Source organism: Corticium candelabrum, chromosome 1 (genome assembly GCF_963422355.1).
Source record: "Corticium candelabrum chromosome 1, ooCorCand1.1, whole genome shotgun sequence".
In the NCBI taxonomy this organism is placed as follows: domain Eukaryota; kingdom Metazoa; phylum Porifera; class Homoscleromorpha; order Homosclerophorida; family Plakinidae; genus Corticium; species Corticium candelabrum.
Genome location: NC_085085.1, coordinates 10,817,809 through 10,836,976, shown reverse-complemented (window position 1 = coordinate 10,836,976; position 19,168 = coordinate 10,817,809). Strand labels below are relative to the sequence as shown.

At 40.2% G+C, this 19,168-nt stretch overlaps 2 protein-coding genes and 2 long non-coding RNA genes across 5 annotated transcripts; 1 reads left to right on the top strand and 3 right to left on the bottom strand.

The window, feature by feature from the left end:
* Positions 1–355: 355 nt before the first annotated feature.
* On the bottom strand, positions 356–4,568 carry LOC134192537 (pleckstrin homology domain-containing family A member 1-like). Its single transcript, XM_062661279.1, has 11 exons — positions 4,415–4,568; positions 4,178–4,234; positions 4,077–4,119; positions 3,353–3,441; positions 2,287–2,439; positions 2,114–2,227; positions 1,991–2,059; positions 1,862–1,923; positions 1,741–1,801; positions 1,597–1,680; positions 356–611 (listed from the first exon to the last, which is right to left on the bottom strand). The coding sequence occupies exons 1-11, from the start codon at positions 4,541–4,543 to the stop codon at positions 600–602; spliced, it is 873 nt and encodes a 290-aa protein (XP_062517263.1). The 5' UTR covers positions 4,544–4,568; the 3' UTR covers positions 356–599.
* A 1,409-nt stretch (positions 4,569–5,977) lies between these two features.
* On the bottom strand, positions 5,978–7,194 carry LOC134194104 (uncharacterized). The gene is made up of 3 exons (XR_009972146.1): positions 7,046–7,194; positions 6,440–6,973; positions 5,978–6,294 (listed from the first exon to the last, which is right to left on the bottom strand). It is a non-coding gene; the product is annotated as an uncharacterized LOC134194104 (long non-coding RNA).
* Positions 7,195–7,383: 189 nt separating this feature from the next.
* LOC134194111 (uncharacterized) lies at positions 7,384–8,064 on the bottom strand. The gene is made up of 3 exons (XR_009972147.1): positions 7,699–8,064; positions 7,532–7,625; positions 7,384–7,465 (listed from the first exon to the last, which is right to left on the bottom strand). It is a non-coding gene; the product is annotated as an uncharacterized LOC134194111 (long non-coding RNA).
* Positions 8,065–10,679: 2,615 nt separating this feature from the next.
* LOC134196558 (uncharacterized) lies at positions 10,680–12,374 on the top strand. 2 transcript variants are annotated; one of them, XM_062665723.1, is made up of 7 exons: positions 10,680–10,780; positions 10,853–10,913; positions 11,081–11,170; positions 11,320–11,364; positions 11,441–11,470; positions 11,533–11,710; positions 12,216–12,374. In XM_062665723.1, the coding sequence occupies exons 1-7, from the start codon at positions 10,722–10,724 to the stop codon at positions 12,308–12,310; spliced, it is 558 nt and encodes a 185-aa protein (XP_062521707.1). In that variant the 5' UTR covers positions 10,680–10,721; the 3' UTR covers positions 12,311–12,374. The 2 variants fall into 2 exon arrangements, with proteins under 2 accessions (XP_062521707.1, XP_062521716.1); XM_062665732.1 differs by having other exon boundaries at positions 11,533–11,634; positions 12,216–12,360.
* Positions 12,375–19,168: the final 6,794 nt, after the last annotated feature.

Genomic DNA, 19,168 nt, shown 5'->3' with positions numbered 1-19,168 from the left:
CTGGTAAACCTAAATCATGCAGCATGATTATATGATTACTGATGTGCATGAGACTACAACACTCATTTCTGGCAGTGAGTGGTTTGTGCAAACGTCTATTTGACAATGATGATTTCAGTGCTTTCCTAGTTAGTACCCACTTACCCATTCAGTGGTGCTGTTTCAGAGTTTCAGTTTGTATCAATCTGGCTTGTCATTGATTACCATCTGGACCGACTGCACAGAAACATGTACTTTCTGGGTTTACCTGCTGGGTTGGCAAACACCCACATGGGAGTAGAGACCCCAATCTCTCATCATGGAGGGGCACAACTACATTATTTCCACATTCAATTGTACAAAGTTGAGGCACGGAAAGACAGTCCAGACCAACCATTTATTATGATCAAAAAAGTTTAGTTCTGTTTCATGTGTACTGAAAGTAAAATACATCACCTATAAGCTGGCAATTACAACACAGTACCAGCTAACAGTAGCATCCCTGCCCTTAGATCGTAATTGAAAAATTCAGTGCACGCAAGTAATGAGTAGTAGAGTAGAGAAGTACATCTAATAAGTCACAACAAGTCAACTTCAGGTTGTGCGACCATTGGCTGCTATTACAAGACGCCCTGTAAACATCCACAAAGTCAAACTTCAGATTGACGCACATTCACACAATGAAACATCTAACATGGCCATATTCGTGCTATCAACTTGTAAAACGTTATCACTTAAAATTACATTAGATCCTTATAAATTGGAGTGTGACAACAGACTGGTGTCACTCTATTGGGTTGATGGTTTGTCCAAATGGTCATGCAATTGGTAGTGCTTTAGTTCTGTTTACACACTAGAGCCAATTCCCCTTGTTTGTTGACATATCTCTACCAGCTATGTTTCAACATCCAAAGAGTGATTTTGAGATAAAAGCATGGAAACCTAAACAAGTACATTTGCTGCTTACATAACTTTCATCAAGAAAAGGATTTTCTCTATTTCTACAATGATTTCCATTAGAGTATAGCACAGATTCTAGCCTCAATCAACATGTAGTTGCATTTGACCGGAGACACATTTAGACTTTAACCTCGCTTGTAGTGTCGTTGTCACATACACATACAATGAACATAAATGTTGGTAATAGATTAGAAAGAACAATTTCAATTTTTTCACTTGTGACTGACACTGCAACCTGTGGTCGGTCAGCCAGCTCTTTCCCCACACATGGTAGTCAAGTGACGATATTGTGATCTGGGCTGCCCAATTGATTGATGTATTTAATAAAGTGGAATTTGAATAATGTTGACTGGGTTACTCTACTCGTTAACATTCACTGCAAGTTCAATATCATGCCATCATGCAAAATGCCTCCAATATTAAATGACAATTAACTAAAACACACTCGCTTAACTGCATTACTCCTACTAAACATCTACAGCATAGTTGTTCAATTACATTCATACTACAACTACATTTAAATCTTCATATTTAGCATTTATTTTAGCATTTTATATTCTTGTCTCGATTACGTATGGTGCCTGGTCAAAAGTATTTTACGAATTGTCAACACCATATGCATTCTGACATGCACAAAAGGACAACAAGTTCTCTCACCGATGATGACAATTGTCCTCGTCGTCCTGTTATAGTTGATGACAATGCTTTCAACCAACCATGAAGTTCTTCTTGGCTCTCTGCCTGAAGGTATCAACACCCGTTACAAACAAACAGATCGAATTAATGCAAAGAGAAAATCACTTGAATAAGAAACGTTCTTCCAGGAGTTACAACTTCAAACAAATTATCTTTATTCTGAAATCTGTACATCAACAAAACAATGTATAAAAACAATTGAGCCATAATGCTGCTTTAGATTTACCCTATCAACTGCTTGGCATCCTTAATGTCATTAACGGGTACACTACGAATTGCTTCTCTGTCCTACGACAACATAAATATAATGTAAATTAATTTACAATGTTACTGTTCATTTTTCACAACCGACTACCTCTGGTGTCTTGTAATATGAGAAATGAACTGGATCGAGGATAAAGTACCGTTGCTTCCAGTTTTTCACCTGACACAAAATCTGTTGCACGGGAAGAACTAACTATGCATTCATCGATTGCACCTTCGCTCCCAGCTTTACACAGTAACCTGCTTTGATAATTCGTAGTCTGTCTGGTCTCTTTAATAAGCCGATATCTGGCTTAGTGGTCAACGTTTCATCTGAGTCTTCACACGACTGAAGCGTAAATCACAATTACCACACCATCCTACATAACTGTGCAGGTGATGACTAACTGTTCGTATTGGTGTCCGAACTACTACACCACCGACGACTTTTGTCTGATAGTTGACATCTGCCTTTTTCACGTCAGCAGGTTTTGTCTCTGTGCCGCTATTTGATGCTGTAGCACTTGCTCCAATCTTTGTACTGCCAGATCTTTTAGGAACCTGAGGTTGACATAATCAGCAACATAACCAAATGCATCAAATACCGCGTTGCTGTCCAAAAAATTACACTAACAAAACTTGATGGCCAGCACCAAGCCAAGTCACTACTAAAATTCTGTCAAGTAGATAGCCATTTCTACAGCTCTTTAAACTAAGATCATCTATGAATCATCAGGTAACTAAATTGTTGAAGTGTCTAGGTATATTTATACCAACTACTAGTAGTTGAGACGTGTGGAAAATTCCACGGTTGCTCTGCACATTATACAACTGTATATATTGTGTTGTTGCAGCATATGCATATTGAATAGAGAATGACACAACTTTCGTGAGGGTGTCAACTGACCCTAGAACTCTATTTCCAAGTGTTTATGCAATGATGCAACTTCCCTGACGGATGTTTATAGAATGACACAACTTCCTGACAGCTGGCATAACTTCCTTAACAGTTGGTTGTATCGCCGCATCATTATATAGATGATCTAGTCCCATGTCAATCTGTATTTCTGTCATTTTATGTTTATATTCACTATAAAACTACAAATTATGTATGTATCTGTAGTTTCAATCTAACTTTAGATACAATCGATCAATGGGCATTTATTGCTAGTGTATAGCATTTTAGCATGTAAGTGCAATATATCTGACCGCCATAGAGGCCACTCCATTATTTAGATATATGTGATTTAAATTGTACAGTAGCCTTAACAGCTCTTCAAACCTTAATTATACTGTACAAGAACTGTTACCACCATTAAATGTCTCAGTCCACTAACATAAAACTATCGGTAATTTCAACAAAACCCAATGTTCCTGTTATACAGTGAGTCCATACAATAAAGTTATCAATTGTTCTTGTTGTGTCAAAATGATGTAGTCTAGCTACTCTAGCGTACTAGCTAAATTAACTCACTGTAGCCTGTTTGAGAGCTTCAATCCACTCGTCCATTTCAGTGTGACTTTCACATTCAAAGTAGTTCGTCTGTTGTGGTGTGCCTATTTCTAATCAATCGTAATACAACATACAGTCGTAATACAACAACAACTAACAAAAAGTTACATGCACACAACAATGGGCACAAATTCACAACATAGAACATAAACAGATTTGATTAGAATCGTGAGCCACAAACAAATCAGGTCTGAACTTCATTTTAGACAAAGTAACACCAAAAACCCCTCACTGCGTATCTATCTAACCAAATTGTAGTAAAGCTTTACACTGATTACCAGGTGTGGTCAAACTCACTAAAAGCAGTTAACAAACACAAACCAATACAAACATGTCATATACTTGTGTTTGTGTGTGTGTGTGTGTGTGTGTGTGTGTGTGTGTACAACAATCCTGTACAAAAGTACATACACACTGACAGGAGTGCTAAAATCTGATCAGAAAGTCGGATCTTCTTTGAGCCCTCTGTGATGTCATAAAATTGCTAGCTAGAGCTTGTTATGTTACATACACCCTCTTACTAAGATTATGATTGTCTTGTGCAATTATGCATTCCAGGTATCCGAAACAATGGTTTTTCTCCTATTCCCATTATAATCCCACCAGTTCCCTTTCGTTTTCTATATCATAAAATTTTGTGCACGTTCATTGTAGTTAATTAAAACAAGAGAATGAGCATTTCTACCAAAACAATACTGTTTCTTCGGTCGAACTTTACAAACAGCAATCTGCAATAGCAAAACAAATCAGCACAACTCGACTACGAACATCATGTCACCCATCCACCTTAGTAACATATTTGGTATTGAGTTCGGAGAGAAATTCCTTTTCTTGTATCAAATTCTACACCAACAGACAAGACACACCCTCACAACAACCACACTATACTACCAAACACACCTCCTACAATATGAGACTACAAGCACGCAAAGGATAGACTACCAAAACACGACCCACGACTATTATGTTCAATTTGCAGGATTCCTCATGCGTGCTACGCTGCAGGACTGTTGCAATCCTCACTTGCGGCTCCTTCCGATAAATCCTCAAAAGAGGTCCGTCTAGTATGAAGAATCTGCTAGACCATCGTGTATTGTCAATTTCTTGATCCAAATAGCCACAGAGGCGGCCGTCCTTGTCTCTGTATGGCATCTAGCGTTCGTCGAAACGGTCAGTTTACATGAGTTCCCGTATTAAATTATGTAGACCTCGGAAGCCCGCCATTTGTTGATGTAAGCACTTGACACGATCAGCGATGATTAGATTATTATTTTATTACTCACTCGAAAAGATTAGTAACTAAAAATTCATCGTAACGTTTGTTTTTGATAGAAGTCTTGTCAAAATTGTGGTTTTCTCCGTTATTTAACGTTACTGCGTAAAAAAGCTTAGGACGCGCCACAATCATAATTTTATAATGTAAATTTTAGTAGCCTACAGTGTACTGTACTAACGGGCAAGTCAAAGTGTATAGAGCGTTTTCATCGACGTCACATTTTTCTAACGCACGTTAGTGTCGGCCATTTTAGTGTCCATGTGATACTTGTGTGGGTGTATAAGCAAATTTTGACCACCCTCGCCTCTACTACACTTCCTGCCAGCAGGAAACTATCAAAGTACTCCGACAATCTGCTATCTGATGCAAAACCTCGCTATTTAGCCAAGCTGGAACTGATTGGAGGAGTTAATTGATCCACTGCAGTTGGAGAGACCGTTGCTACAGAATGTTATGTTTCTGGGTCCTTTAGACAGTGAGTTCCTTTAGATACTCTATTCAGCTTAGTATATGAACACACAACAACGGACGCTCAAGTGTCAAGTAATCAAAACAATCAAATGCTAAATAGCTATAGGCTACGCCCCTTTACTAACAACCAGTAGTACGTAGACGTACTACTACACGCCCTCCCGCTAATTCTTACAAATCCAAACGTTGTAGAGGTCTACGTTCTTTCGGCGGATTTCTTCTTGGTGAAACTGGTGTATTCTGTGGTAGTGTTTCTTCATGAGTGATGTCTGAACTAGGAGCTTCAGTAGAGGAGGTCGAGTTTCCAGATGTGGCAAAACCTGAGACAGATTCTGATGGTGATACTGTTTTATCCAGTAAAGCCTCTACTGGAGCAGTCTCTGAAAATGCTGATTCAGATGGGGCTGCAGGTTCAAGAACTACTTGCATCTTTCCCTTCGTTGACCCGTGCCAGGTGTAGTAAGGAAATAGCAGGGAATTCAAGGTTACACCATGTTTACCGTGCTTTGAGAACATGGGAATTGCAAGGAAAAGCAAGGTAAACCATGATTACCGTGCTTTCAAGGCATGGTAAGAACTGGGCATTCATGGTCACCCTAGATTCCATGCTTTCATGGCAAGGTAAAATTTATGGTAAACAGGGTATGATGCCAACCTTACTTTCTATGCTTTCGTGGCAAGATAGAAATCATGATAGTTTTGCTCAAGCCACATATTGTATGCTCTTCCATAGCAATATGTAATAATTATATGATACACAAATTTAAAGAATTTTACTCATATCCTACTTTATGGCATCATCATGATTATCATTATCATCATCATTATCATCTTCCGACATCATATATTACTATAAAACACAAACAAACAATATCATCAGCGTAATCTCTCGCACATGTAGAGTAGTCTGCGTGATTCCCATTATTATTGTAACATGCATCCAAGTCATATTAACAAACTCGTTATAATTATTTGTGATTCCGTGTGACTCCCTGTCGTTTCGTGTAATTTGGCCATCGCTCCCCTGACTCGATCCCTGTAATATATTCAAAAAGTTTCGTAGGAGTTTGGTCTCCCTACTACGAAGTTGTGGGGGCAATGTCTGCTTGTCTTGATAAAGACGATTTTGTCGTGAACGTCTTCTAGACTGACAATTCTAGGCATAGAGAAAACGAAACAAGTAAGTCTTACATAATTGGTAGTCTCATTACAGACATTCTCATTTAATCACGTACACATGCATGCTGATAATGTACACTTGAACACATGCATGCACGAACGTAAAACACATATTGTGTCACCTCTGACTGGCTTCGCTATTTTTGCAGACAGCTAACAGCATCGGATATCTGTCTTCTTGGGGAAGCTCTCTCTTCACAATTGTCAGCATCTCCACAACTGCGTACAGCTTGTTTTTGCTGACATCAACAAGCCACCTCTGCACTATGGCGCACATATTTGTTTCAAGAGAAACAACGGTCGGGTCCCTTCGCTGGAAAGCTTGGTAAGTTCTAGCAAAGAAGACGGTATTCCGGCGTTGAATCCTAGAACACTCACGTAGATTTTCCCATAAAACGCCTAACTCTCTAGCTAAAGCTAGCACTGTGTCTTCTTTGTCAATTTCTGTAACAGGTCCGAGCGTTCTAGACCTGATTGAAATATCGTACGCAAGCTTGTAGATCAAAACCACGAAGCCTAAGTTAAGTTAATTTAAGTTCTCACGTTGAGTACTCTGAAGAGAATGGTAAACTTCTGGTGGCAGATTTGCCGGAGGTAGATGTTTTTGGACTGAAACTCATTTCACTTGCTCTTGCATAGGACAACATCCGTGCAATCTGTTTCAATAATAAAATCATCTTTTCAAATAAAACAGAACAAACAATTGCAATCATTCTTTCACATTATACCTGGCAGATGACATTGCCCGTGCCATGGGCCAACTTTTTGATACATCCATTCATGTCTTCAAACGAGAAGCAAGAATGAGTCCAAAGAGGCCCCCAATTTCTCACCTGTTGTGAAAGGTGTCTAAGATTATGAAAATTTAAACCCCAGATGTTAACACCTTTAAAATTATAAAAAAAACATTTAATTATTAAAGACAAATTGAGTAAAAATTTGTTGAAATACCATATAATGGCTCTAGTTGCTCACAAAGGCCTGTAAGACGGTTTCTGCTCTCTTAATAGCGTCTTCAGATAATTTTGCACTAAGAAAGATAAAAATTCCCTCCGTCAACAAGGCAAAGTGATTCAAGTAGCAACTGGGCAAAATTCCCCAAAGACAGGGAATACCGTAAAACAAAAGCCAAGATCTGAACTCTGACGCTGCAAGACGAAGATTTATACTTCAACGCATGTCTAGCCACTTTGTATCTATGTATATATGCAGACCTTTCCAGCGTCCTAACCACTGTAGACCTCGAGGCATTCTCTTCACATAGTCGGGAGGCTTAATGTTACAAAGGCATTGGTCTATCAGCTCTCTCTAGAAACGAAAGATAACTTTCTAAATTTATGCCAATCGAGACATGAGCAAAAACAAATAGAACACTTGCCACCTTATTTCCAATATAAAATCGTTCTCCTTTGTGCTCGTTATCAATCCAACGGTGCAACAGCGTTTTTGTGACTCCTAACAGAATACCGTGCATGTAGTCGATGACAGTGCCTCTCACTGGGTCAAAATGGCACAAAAGAAGCAGCGGTGAAGCGGTCTTTACTCCTGCAGTCTAATATGTACTCGTAAAATTACATGAAAGAAAATAACTGCATGGAATAGCTAGAGGACTAACTATGCATGCATACCTGTTGTTGCAATCGCACTGCTTCTCGTGCATTTCGTTTAAAGGACTCTTTCGTTCTTGCTGGAGCTTCTTCCGAGAAGGGAAAGACATGGACGTGCCCGCGTCGTCTCGAAACATGCACACCTTTTTGTTCGCAGAGTAGATAGCTGTAATTGCCAGAGTGATGAGACATGCATAAAACGTCAGCTTTTGCAGGTAAGTCTGCGACACAAGCAATGCATTTAGCTGTGCAATGAACATGATGAGCATTTCCGAAAGGCTTGCAGTCAAAGCCTAAATACAGTGTATAATGATTAATTAATTAGAAACATTTCTCAGCGTGTCCTAGCTCGATCATAGGTATACTGTTCTCTAACCTTTGCGGCTTAGATTGTTCATACCTTCTACAAACAGCATTACGAGCGATGTCATAGGCGGTTTGCCTTGCCCTTGCCACAGCCCACACTAAATGCAATTTTTGCGTTGAAATCTTTAGAACGAAAAGAGTAATTACTAGTAGTTTGTCTGATAAACGCCTAGTACATTACCGTATGGATGGTGGCAACTCATTGATTACGGCAAAAATAGGCCAGACGTTGGTTGATGAGGACTTGTACAGTAGTACACCATCGGTATTAAAAAGTAGAGTCACTGCAGAGCCTGTGAGAGAGTTTTGTGTTTCCTTGTAACACATTCCATGACATATGTCATTGATCGTAGAGCTGGAAGACTGCTCTCGTTTGTAATCAAGCATGAGGTCCCAAACACCCGGTTCTATATATAGATCACAAAGATAACAAGTCTTAAAAAGTCAAGTTCTATTATGATCACTTAATTAGGTTTACTTTCCAAAACAAGGCGAATCTCATCTTCCAACGATGTGGTTGCAATGAATGAATGTCTTCTTCGAAACATCTGATCTTCAAGCGTGCCTTTGTACCTAAGTCTGTTCCAACAACATTCAGACTGACTCTATAGATACATAAATATTGATGACCAGAATAATTTTCTACCCTGTACAATGTGCTGTTGGGCAAGAAACGATGGAACAGTCTTCAGGAAACAAAATTCCACACTCACTACAAACGTCGTGCAAGGTGTGATCAGTTCGAAGATCAAGCAGCTTCTGACTCTTAGATGAAAGACCATCTCAGGTTTTTTCACAAGAGTTTTCTGTAGGGCAGTGTAGTCTGATTAAGTGTAAGAGATCTGTTGTCATTCGCTGATTGCAGCTATGGTGCGTGATGAAAGCAAGTACGGCAGTGAAGTGCTCTGACTTATTAATAGGACGGCCGTCGTACAAAGGCTTGTCCATGTCGGAAGAGAAACTATCAATGTCAATTTCTGAGTCTGTAGACGAATTATCTAGTTCTTCAGAAGATTGATAAGATATTTCACAGTCTGTTTCAAACGAGCTACCAAATATTATATATAAGGAAGACTGTACTTTCCACCTTAATTAACAAACAAGCTAACCTCATTTCTACATCTTCACAATACGTGCTGTCCATTGACTGTACCTCTTCCATAAGCTTTAATCAAATTTTTGTCTAATTAATTAAGTATAAATATTTAAATTTTACAAATAATGTAAATTTATTTAATAACTTCAGCGTTTCTAAATTGAACCTTTGACGACAACAACAGCAACAACAACAATAACAACAACAACAAAGCAAGTTTAAACTTCTTTATAGACTGCTATAGTATCTGCATGTCGTACCACCTACACGTCTCGGCTGCCTGTCTGTTGTATGCTTAGAATAGGCTTCAACACTATACTGACAAACATTACCGGCATGTTAGATCGCAATTGTCCTGCACACTTGTCCATACATTGCGTACGCTTGGGAGCGACGGGACAGGTAGAAGAATTGACTACAAAGGCAAACGAATGCATTCCACAAAGATCCGAGTATGTGCTGCCCATCTCTAGATCTACTAGATATACCGTAACTAGTCGTCGGTCTTGAAGATTTGACGTGACTCAGTGCCAGATGTCTTTGTACATTATATTTACTAATATAGGTCTTGAAACAGCGCAAACATGTCCAACAAGAATCCCCATCAAGTTTGACGTAGTCGAGTACCAATACGTTGGACAACGTACTCATTGAATTATGTACTCATGATGGCGCGCTTGTTTCAACGTGGGATCAACTAGTACCGGTATTTTGACTGAGTGTAAGACTAGGCAAGTTGCCGACAATATTAGTCAAGCTCGGTGAAAGAAATGGCCATCCCCCCGAAAAAAAATTGCTCTAGTATTCTGGCCCGAAGAACGGCAGTACTCTGTCGTGGAATCTAGTGACCTGGTCGACAGAAGGGCAGAAGTTGGTGAAACGACTATGGTTCGCTGGGGAGGCTCTGTGTATCCAGCAAAAATTCTGAAAGTTTCAGGTATCAATTATTTGTGCCCATCAACTGTACGAGCCTGAAGTCGATTTTGTGTACAATGTCAATAGATAGGCGAGGCCCTCTTGCACACGAGGTCGACGTGCTCGTGAAGAATCTGGAAATGGAGCAGGGAAACGAAAAAAGACGACCGAAAAAGCGGTTGTTTACAGAGGTCGACGTCTTCTCCAGCTCTACGTCAGTTGATGATGACGATCCCCCACCCGCTAAGAAAGTAAGTCATTATCTTAGGTCTTCTTCTGCATGCTGCCGTATCCTGTCCGGTTGGTTGAATTGACGGGCTAAATAAGTAGCAGTCTGGTGTTATATCTTTAATTAAAATTTCTTTGCAGCTGGCCAGATCTAACCGAGCACGTTCAACTGCTCGGTATCAATGTGGACTAATGGTGTCAGAAAGAATGGACCCGGATTCACCTGCAGCTGCAGACTTGGAACAGCATTGGTTAGCTGAAGTCTTGACTTAAGAAATGTTCGCGATTGATTGTGTTTTTGATATATTTCTACGTAACTGCAGCGAGCCTGACAAAGATTCAGAAGAGATCAATATTGAAAGCATCACGCATGACTGCGCTCAGGTATAGGCGTATACTCTCGTGTACAATATCATTAGGAAACTAAATTTGTCAGTTGGTTTAGCTAGACATGCAAGATTGCCTTTTACTAATTAATATGGCATAGTCATGTTATAATTAGATTAACTTGATTGAGGCCATAAGCTAATTATTTACTGTTGTTTTGACAGCAAGATCAACCCTCTGAACAATTAAATTTACGAGAACGAGTACAACGGCTGGAAGACACTGTGAGAAAGATGGTAGATAACTTGAAAAAGGTAAGATTCAATTGCTGCTCACTGCTTTAATTAAGAGAACACCCTGCGTGCAATTTGTTGTACGTGTTGCATGATAAACTCTAGATAAACAATTAATTACGTCACAAAACATTTTTTCAATTACTAAATCAACGCTTTTATTCTTTTAGATCATTAATAGAAGAACTAGAAATGAAGAATTAGGGAGTGACAACGTAAGTCTTCTCAATTAAACTTCATCCTGTCTTTAATTTATTACAATTAAGTTAAATAATGTGTTAATTGTTTTAGGAGAATGAAGATGGCAACAATATAGACATGGTTTGTGGTTTTTCGTCATTGTTAACAGAAATTCAGAGATTTCATGATTGATGTCGTTCTAGTCTTTGTTGAAAAGAAAATGCAGAGCTGCATCATCCGCTTCCGTCGCTGTGAGAGAGTTAGCTGCAATTGTCTTTACAAAAGACGAATTAATTAGCAGCAGTGTACGTGGTCTGAAAACCCACAAAGATAAACAAGCAAAGTCTTGCCTGCCACCAAAGAAGCTTGAAAAATTACACAGTGAGTACTTATATAGACATGCATTATGAGCACAGTTTACAAAAAAAGCTACTTTTTGAATAATATATACTCCATGCATGGCACGTACACCCTTTATAGCGAACTAAATTGCTTGTAAGTTTTCAGTCTGGAATTCATGCAGCTAGAATAGTCAACATGTGTACGTACAATTGAAGCAACACTCCATATAATAGTATCATCGCTTAATGACTATAAGTTCCATGCTCTCATAATAATATAATTTGTTTTAAAGTCATTATATGCAAGCAACAAGAAAGTCTAGTCTCAGCAAGATTATTAACGCACACGTACAAGTACACTACGCCTTAATTAATTACAATAGCAAGTCAGTTGATAGAGACTACCTGTGCACTGTATACCGCATGCTCATGGTAGCATTCAATAATCGAGTCACAAAAAGTAAAAATACAATGTAATAAGTTTGTGTTGCTATATTGTGCAATGTGGCTAAATGCCAGAAGCTGATCTTGGTTTGTGTGCCTAGTCATTATCAAGAAGTACCATGACATTTCCAGTGGAAAGAGCAACCAAATCCTGGGAGACAAAATGAAGTATTTGAGAGTACAAGGCAACCAATGACATTGCATGAATGCGTATTATAGCTAGAAGAGTATGTTGAGATGTTAATTGTGCAATACAGAGATTTCCAATCACCATTTCTTGTGCCAAATAGAGTTCCAGCGTGTGAACAAATGTCTGATCCATATGAACAGCTATACTGCCCCTAGTTTTAGCACCACCGTTATTTCCATGGATCCATGGAAGCAAGAAATAATTCCGTTGAAATGTACCATACTTGCACAGAAATAATAACCCTGATTACCATAGAAAATTTCTCCCCTGATTTTAGGGTAACCATGGTAAAAATATTATGCTTCCATGGAAATTTTGCCATGAAATTTTTATGGAAATTCCATGGAATTCCTTGCTTTGTCTGGCACGGGCACATCCTCTTCTTCAGCTGGTCAGCATGGCGATGCCATAACTGTTTATCAACCAGGACTTCATAATCTGCTCCTCCTTGCTTCTTGGTTATCAAACCTTTCTCCCATCTTGACCCTTCCCATAGGCCTTAGCCCAGACAGGATCTCCTACCTCAAAATTTCTATTCACATCAGAGTAAGTGCTCTGTGCTTGCTTCTTCCGGACTCTTGCAGGCAGCAATATCCGGGGCCAGTAAAGATAACCTAGTACGAACTCGCCTGCCCAGAAACAACTCTGAAGGGGTGATTCCTGTAGTGACATTGGGGTATTGCGATACAAGTGTTGCTAACTTCTGAGACAATGTTCCTTCTCCCCCTTTCATAGATTTCATGGCTGCATGAGTTAAACGTTTGTACCGATCTCTCTGCCTCCCCATTTGACTGTGGGTGATAGGGTGCCGAATACATGTGTTCTACTCCCATTGATAGAAGAAATCTTGCCATTTCTTCTGAAACGAATTGTGGACCATTGTCCGAAACAAGCACTTCTGGTATGCCAAATCGAGCAAAAACATCTCGAAACACGTCGATTGTCCTTTCAGTGGTTGTGCTGGACATTCTCTAAACCTCCAGCCATTTCGAATACGCATCAATTATTAACGAAAACATGTGACCCATGAATGGTCCCACAAAATCCACGTGAATGCGTTGGAATGGTTTGCTTGGCCAGTTCCATGGACGTGGGGTTACCTGCGAAGGTAACTTTCCAGTTACTTGACATGCCTGACAAGGCCTTGCTTGTTGCTCTATAGCAGCATCAATCTTCGGCTACCACATGTACTGTCGAGCTAATGCTTTCATTTTGACCATTCCAATATGGGATACATGGAGTTCATCTAAGAATTGGTCTTGCAAGCTAGAGGGAATTATTGCCCTTATTCCCCATAAAAGACAACCATCTTCTATCGATATCTCGACTCGTTTCCGGAAAAACGGTAGTAAGTCGGATCCTACTGTGGGAGGCCAGCCTTGCATCGTATACCTGAAAACCTTGGACAACAATAGGTCCTTCTTGGTTTCTCTTGCTAATTCCTTGCTAGTAACAGGAAGAGCTGTAAGCTGAGTGAGATTCACCTTCCTAGCTTCTGCTGAGCTCACCTCATTTGGCACACAGTTATCTAGAGGCGACCTCGATAGGCAATCAGCATTCCCATGTTTTTGCGGATCCTCGATACTTTAAGTCGCATTTGTATGCAGATAACAGTAAGGCCCACCTCTGTAGCCGTGCCGCTGCTATCGATGGTACCTTCTGTTTCTGACCCAGAATAGTTGTCAGCGGATTGTGATCAGTGATAAGAACAAATTTCCTGTCATCTAGCTAGTGGTGAAAACGCTTTACGCCAAACACCAGTGACAATTAATGCCTCCTTGTCAAGACCATTTGCCTTAATTAAAGGATTGATCGCGTCGCTCCTTGTATTCGACCCAGTAATCCTTGTTACTGTCGATCTCTTCAATTCGGCCTACACCGAACCGTACCTCTGCAGACACGGTCAAGCAAAGTATCATTCGATCCTCGTCGCCACTTGTTATTGTTTCTGGGTCCTTTAGACAGTGAGTTCCTTTAGATACTCTATTCAGCTTATTATATGAACACAACAACAACGGACGCGCAAGTGCCAAGTAATCAGGACAATCAAATGGTAGAGCTATAGGCCACGCCCCTTTACTAACAACCAGTACGTAGTACGTAGACGCGCAATACACTACACAGAACACCACGTTTCCTCCTGTCTACAGTTCGGACATATTGTCTCCTATTTAGTCCTTCAGACGAGCTTCATAACAGCCAAGCAGTTTAGAGTCAGCAAATGCAAATCTTTGGAAGTTTACTACAACCAGTCTAGAATTGGCTGGGTGAAAGATGTCCGTGCGCATGTTGTGGAAGCTAGAAGTGTTGTGGAAACCTCAGTAGTAATTATGTGGTAATTTATAGTAAAGATTTTTTGTTAGAGTTTAAATTTCACCTACAGTTTAGATCCTGTCGGACAATCTTTGTCAGCTCTAGGTGAGAGGATTGTGAAAGAGAATACAGTCATATATGTTGCAATCTAATGTGAGAGTTCAATAGTCTTTGGTAGACAATCGACTGAAATGAGATCCAAGTTTTCTTCTTAATTAATGTTCACTAATTGTTTGTGTGACAATGTCTGTGCTACATACTTGGAAATGTAAAGAAAGTGAACATGCTATGATAATGTAACATGAATAGCATAGCATTGTGCTATAGTACTGTAGAGTAAGTCCTGTAAGTGTAGAATATTATTAGACACCCACAGTCTGAAAATTTTTTACAGGTTCCTCATTCTCAAGAATGCAATAAAACACCTCACTTCGTGATTGATTTGTGAGAATTAAGACAGGAGATGTCGTGCACATTGCAACTGCGCGTGCATGGCTGGACTTGGAGAAGCTTGCACACATGTTGCTGTATTCGGTTGTTCTTTGAAGCATGCATATATATACTTAATTTGCACACAATAGAGGCGCCATTCCAATTTATTCAGAAGGACAAACCTTACAGACCAGTAAAAGAATTAGATATGCCATCTGTCAAAAGCCAACAGAAGAAAATTGACAATGCGATTGCTACAACAAACCTCTCTTGCGCGTCTGCAATTGCGCGTCTCTTTGATTCTGCGTTGGTAACAGTCTGGATCAGTTCATCAAACAGATCGGCTGGTCTGCCGAAACTAAAGGGCCTACAAAGATTCGTTCATTTACCAGCTTGGTTTCTGTTAGGTCTTCTTGCGAAATCGCTGCTATTTGGCCGTCTCTTCTAGCTAGCTAGCACTGCTCAACTATCGCTCCTAGAGTTCTTCCTCCTAGAACGACCGGTAGAGTAATACGGAAGAAAGACATGTCTTTATCGCGCCCTGATCTGCTGGAACATCCAACAACTATAATACCAATAGTACTACACACCGGCGTAGCGTGGTCCTCATGTTTGAGGGGGCTAATAATTAGGCTGAAAACCACGGCTAATTCTCACATGCAAAGCCACGCCCATTTTCTACTTTTCCAGCTCGCAGTTTGTATACATCTAACTAAGTAAATATTATAAATTTCAGGTTACAAACAAGCTGCTGCACTGAGTGCCGTCAGTGTGCGTATGAAGGAGCGGAAACACTGTTACAGTCCGTGCCAAAAATGTTTTCATGGCTCGCTGCGATGGTCAATTGCAAATTAAATGGCATTTCGATGACAATAGAATCTAAAAGACCAATTCAGTGCAAACGACGTTGACCAATTTTAGCATTTCGTAATATAGCGAGCAATATAGGTTAGCTAATTAGCTAGAATAACCTGTGGAGAAAGTACCGTGGAGTGCAAGCAAATCACTAGGTAGCGGAGCCGCAGGAAATTCCATTCTCCGGTCAATCCGGTTGTTGACCTTAACCAGACTTACTTAAAAATAATTGATGGCTGCATGCTTTTTTTGATGCAGTCTTCTTTGACTCTTCCGTTGCCGGATAGGGTACAGTCAGACCTTGTTATTCCGACCACGTCGGTCTGGCTGCTTTTTGTCAGATTAGCGAGGGTGTCGGATTATCGGATAATCCGACATCAAACCTCATTATCTAAGTTATAGATAGATAGATAGATAGATAGATTTTATTGAATAATTTCTTTCTCTAGCACAAAAGACTAATGAAAACTGCTGTCTATTCTAATGAACGTAAGACTGAACGTCTGTGAAAGCAAGGTCAAGCGAAGAAAAAGCATAAATTAGTCTTTCCAGCTTCCTTAGAATAACTTTAGCATTGCCTTTCTGAAGTGCAACGCTAATCCGGCGTCTAGACACTGACATAAAATCCTTTTTGTTGTATTGACCATATTCATCCTTGGAGCGATCCCCTAGGGACTTGAGGAAGTTAATGGCTTCCTTGCCCCATCTCCCAAAATGTTCATGTACCAAGGGGATGACATCTGGACGTTGTCCTCCTGGATGGTGAAATTGCTTGTAGATAGATAGATAGATAGATAGATAGATAGATTTTATTGAATAATTTCTTTCTCTAGCACAAAAGACTAATGAAAACTGCTGTCTATTCTAATGAACGTAAGACTGAACGTCTGTGAAAGCAAGGTCAAGCGAAGAAAAAGCATAAATTAGTCTTTCCAGCTTCCTTAGAATAACTTTAGCATTGCCTTTCTGAAGTGCAATAGATAGATAGATAGATAGATAGATAGATAGATGTTTCCTTTATCCAGGGAAAACCTTCAGTATAGCCCCGATCTTCCAGGTACCCTATAAGGGAAAGGTAAGAATGAAGCTCTTAATCTGCTGATAAAACTCATAATGACACGTGGTTACTTACAATACAAATCAATTTTACGTTGGCGGTTGCTGGACACGTACAACACTAATATGTTGCAGTTTACTATGCAAAGATTGGACAGCACGAGTCTCATCCTTGAAAGATAGGAAATCTCGTTCCATAAAGGTTGTTATAGTGTGAACTGCAACAAGTGCATCAGACAAGGTGACAGCAGGTGGTGGATCACTGTCATCATCTTCATCTTCGTCTCTATCGTCCATATCTGTAGCAGTAACCAATTCCACAATTTCCTCATTAGTCAGGGAGTGGCTTGTTTCAGCATCTGAGTCAACACTGACGAAGTCACTGGCTGACATCTGATCGTCTGTAGGAACGTCCAGCAAAGAATTAACTGGCTGAGCTCCTCAACATTTTGTGTCAGTTTCTTCTTCTTCCCCTGAAGCATCACTCTATATATGACTATACACTAGTAAATGAAGCTGTGTTTACACCGTTGCTTCAGAGCTACGAGTGTGCGTGCGCGCGCGCGCGTGTGTGTGTGTGGTGTGTGTGTGTGTGTGTGTGTGTGTGTGTGTGTGTGTGTGCGTGCGTGCGTGCGTGCGTGCGTACGTGTGTGTGTGTGTGTGTGCACAAGAACCATGCGCAGGTTGGACACAAAAATGGCGACTTTCGGCATTGCGACGTCACGTGAAAACGCTCTATATACGTTCAGGGCGTGGCCACGTTTCCACTGAGAAGTGGGTACTGTACGTCAGCTAATTCATGCAATCTGCTAACACAAATTCCCGCTCTAGCCAGTTATTGGGAGGAAAAAATGCAAAATCCTGGATAATCTGTGTGACCAGACCAAATTACGTCTAGACCGCAGCTAGAAACTTTCGACATCGTTGGACGTCGTCACTTCGAAGATGTTGCTGCCGTTGCTAGCTAATTTGCCCGTTCTTTGTCGAGCAAATTACTAGCACAAACTTCCTACGTACATGTATCTTCCAACCACGTCATTTCCCATACGTCGTTGCGCGGAGACAGCACAAACTCCCGGATAATTTGTAACCCGTATATGTGAACAAGTTATGTCTATCTTGCAGCTATTTCGACAGTTCCATTCTACGCCGTCATTTCGAAGACGCCGACGTTGCAGGAAACGGGTGTAGCTAACGTGGCAGCTATTCGACGAGCATGCACGGGTAATCGTATTTTAAAGACCCGGATATGGGAAATACATTGCTCCTACTGTAGCGATGACAGAACAAATGACATGCTTCGTACATACCGTCCGAGGTCAGGCAATGGGCACGAGATCCGATGCGCCGTTCTAGAGAAATTTGCGCGCTAGTGAATTCGCCGGTTCGATCGGCAAGAATCCAGAAGACAACGACACTTTACTACGATTCGACGTGCGCGACGTCACACTAGCCTAGGTAAGCCCACAACTAATGAATAGCCTTAATTAATTAGATATGACATTACGAACTATAGCCCATAGTGAATCGAGCGGGCAAATACAGTAAGCTGTGCCAAGTCGTGTGTCTGCAGCAGCTTCGGATCGCGATCCAGTTGCCAGTGTGGACCGTCCATAAAATTGAATGCAACATTAAAATTTGAATTTCAATTTATTGATATTTGCATCTATGGGACGTTTATTCAATTTTTAATTTGAATTGAAAATTGATAATTGAATACAACATAAAATTTTATTTTCAATTTATTGAAATTTGACATAAGAAATTTCTAGAATATCTCAGAAAAAGAAACAGCACAAATTGCTATTGTAACGCCAATTAATCCAAATTTAAGACTGAGTATTTGAAAAACAAATGTTTAGTGTTCTATGTTCATTTCCGTTTTGTTCTAAAATGAAAATTGAAAATAGTAGGCTTCCGGTTGGGTAATGTATAGGCGCCTTGGCAGCATCTTCTTGGCACCTCTGTACCGTAGTGCACATACTAGGTGCACTCTAGGTGACTGTCACACATTGACAAACAAACCGCCCACACACTTAATTAAATAATAGTGGTAAATTAGTAAAAAAGCGGTAAAGATTTACAGAATTTTCTAGGGAAGTACGCTGTACCTGCACTTGCTCTAGGCGCTAGGTTGATCAGCTTTTTGTAGCACAAATTACTCAACGCAATGCCTACGTATACACAAAAGTGATAATTGAAGTGTAT

Bases quoted from the DNA above. Each gene is read 5' to 3' on its own strand.
- LOC134192537 (XM_062661279.1), bottom strand. From the start codon at position 4,543: ATGCCATACAGAGACAAGGACGGCCGCCTCTGTGGCTATTTGGATCAA. The intron at 4,235-4,414 runs GTGAGGATTGCA...CTGTTGGTGTAG, and splicing joins TTTATCGGAAGGAGCCGCAA to AATTTGATACAAGAAAAGGA. The intron at 1,924-1,990 runs GTAGTCGGTTGT...ATGTTGTCGTAG, and splicing joins CATATTACAAGACACCAGAG to GACAGAGAAGCAATTCGTAG.
- LOC134196558 (XM_062665723.1), top strand. From the start codon at position 10,722: ATGGTGTCAGAAAGAATGGACCCGGATTCACCTGCAGCTGCAGACTTG. The intron at 10,914-11,080 runs GTATAGGCGTAT...TTGTTTTGACAG, and splicing joins TCACGCATGACTGCGCTCAG to CAAGATCAACCCTCTGAACA. The intron at 11,365-11,440 runs GTAAGTCTTCTC...TAATTGTTTTAG, and splicing joins AAGAATTAGGGAGTGACAAC to GAGAATGAAGATGGCAACAA.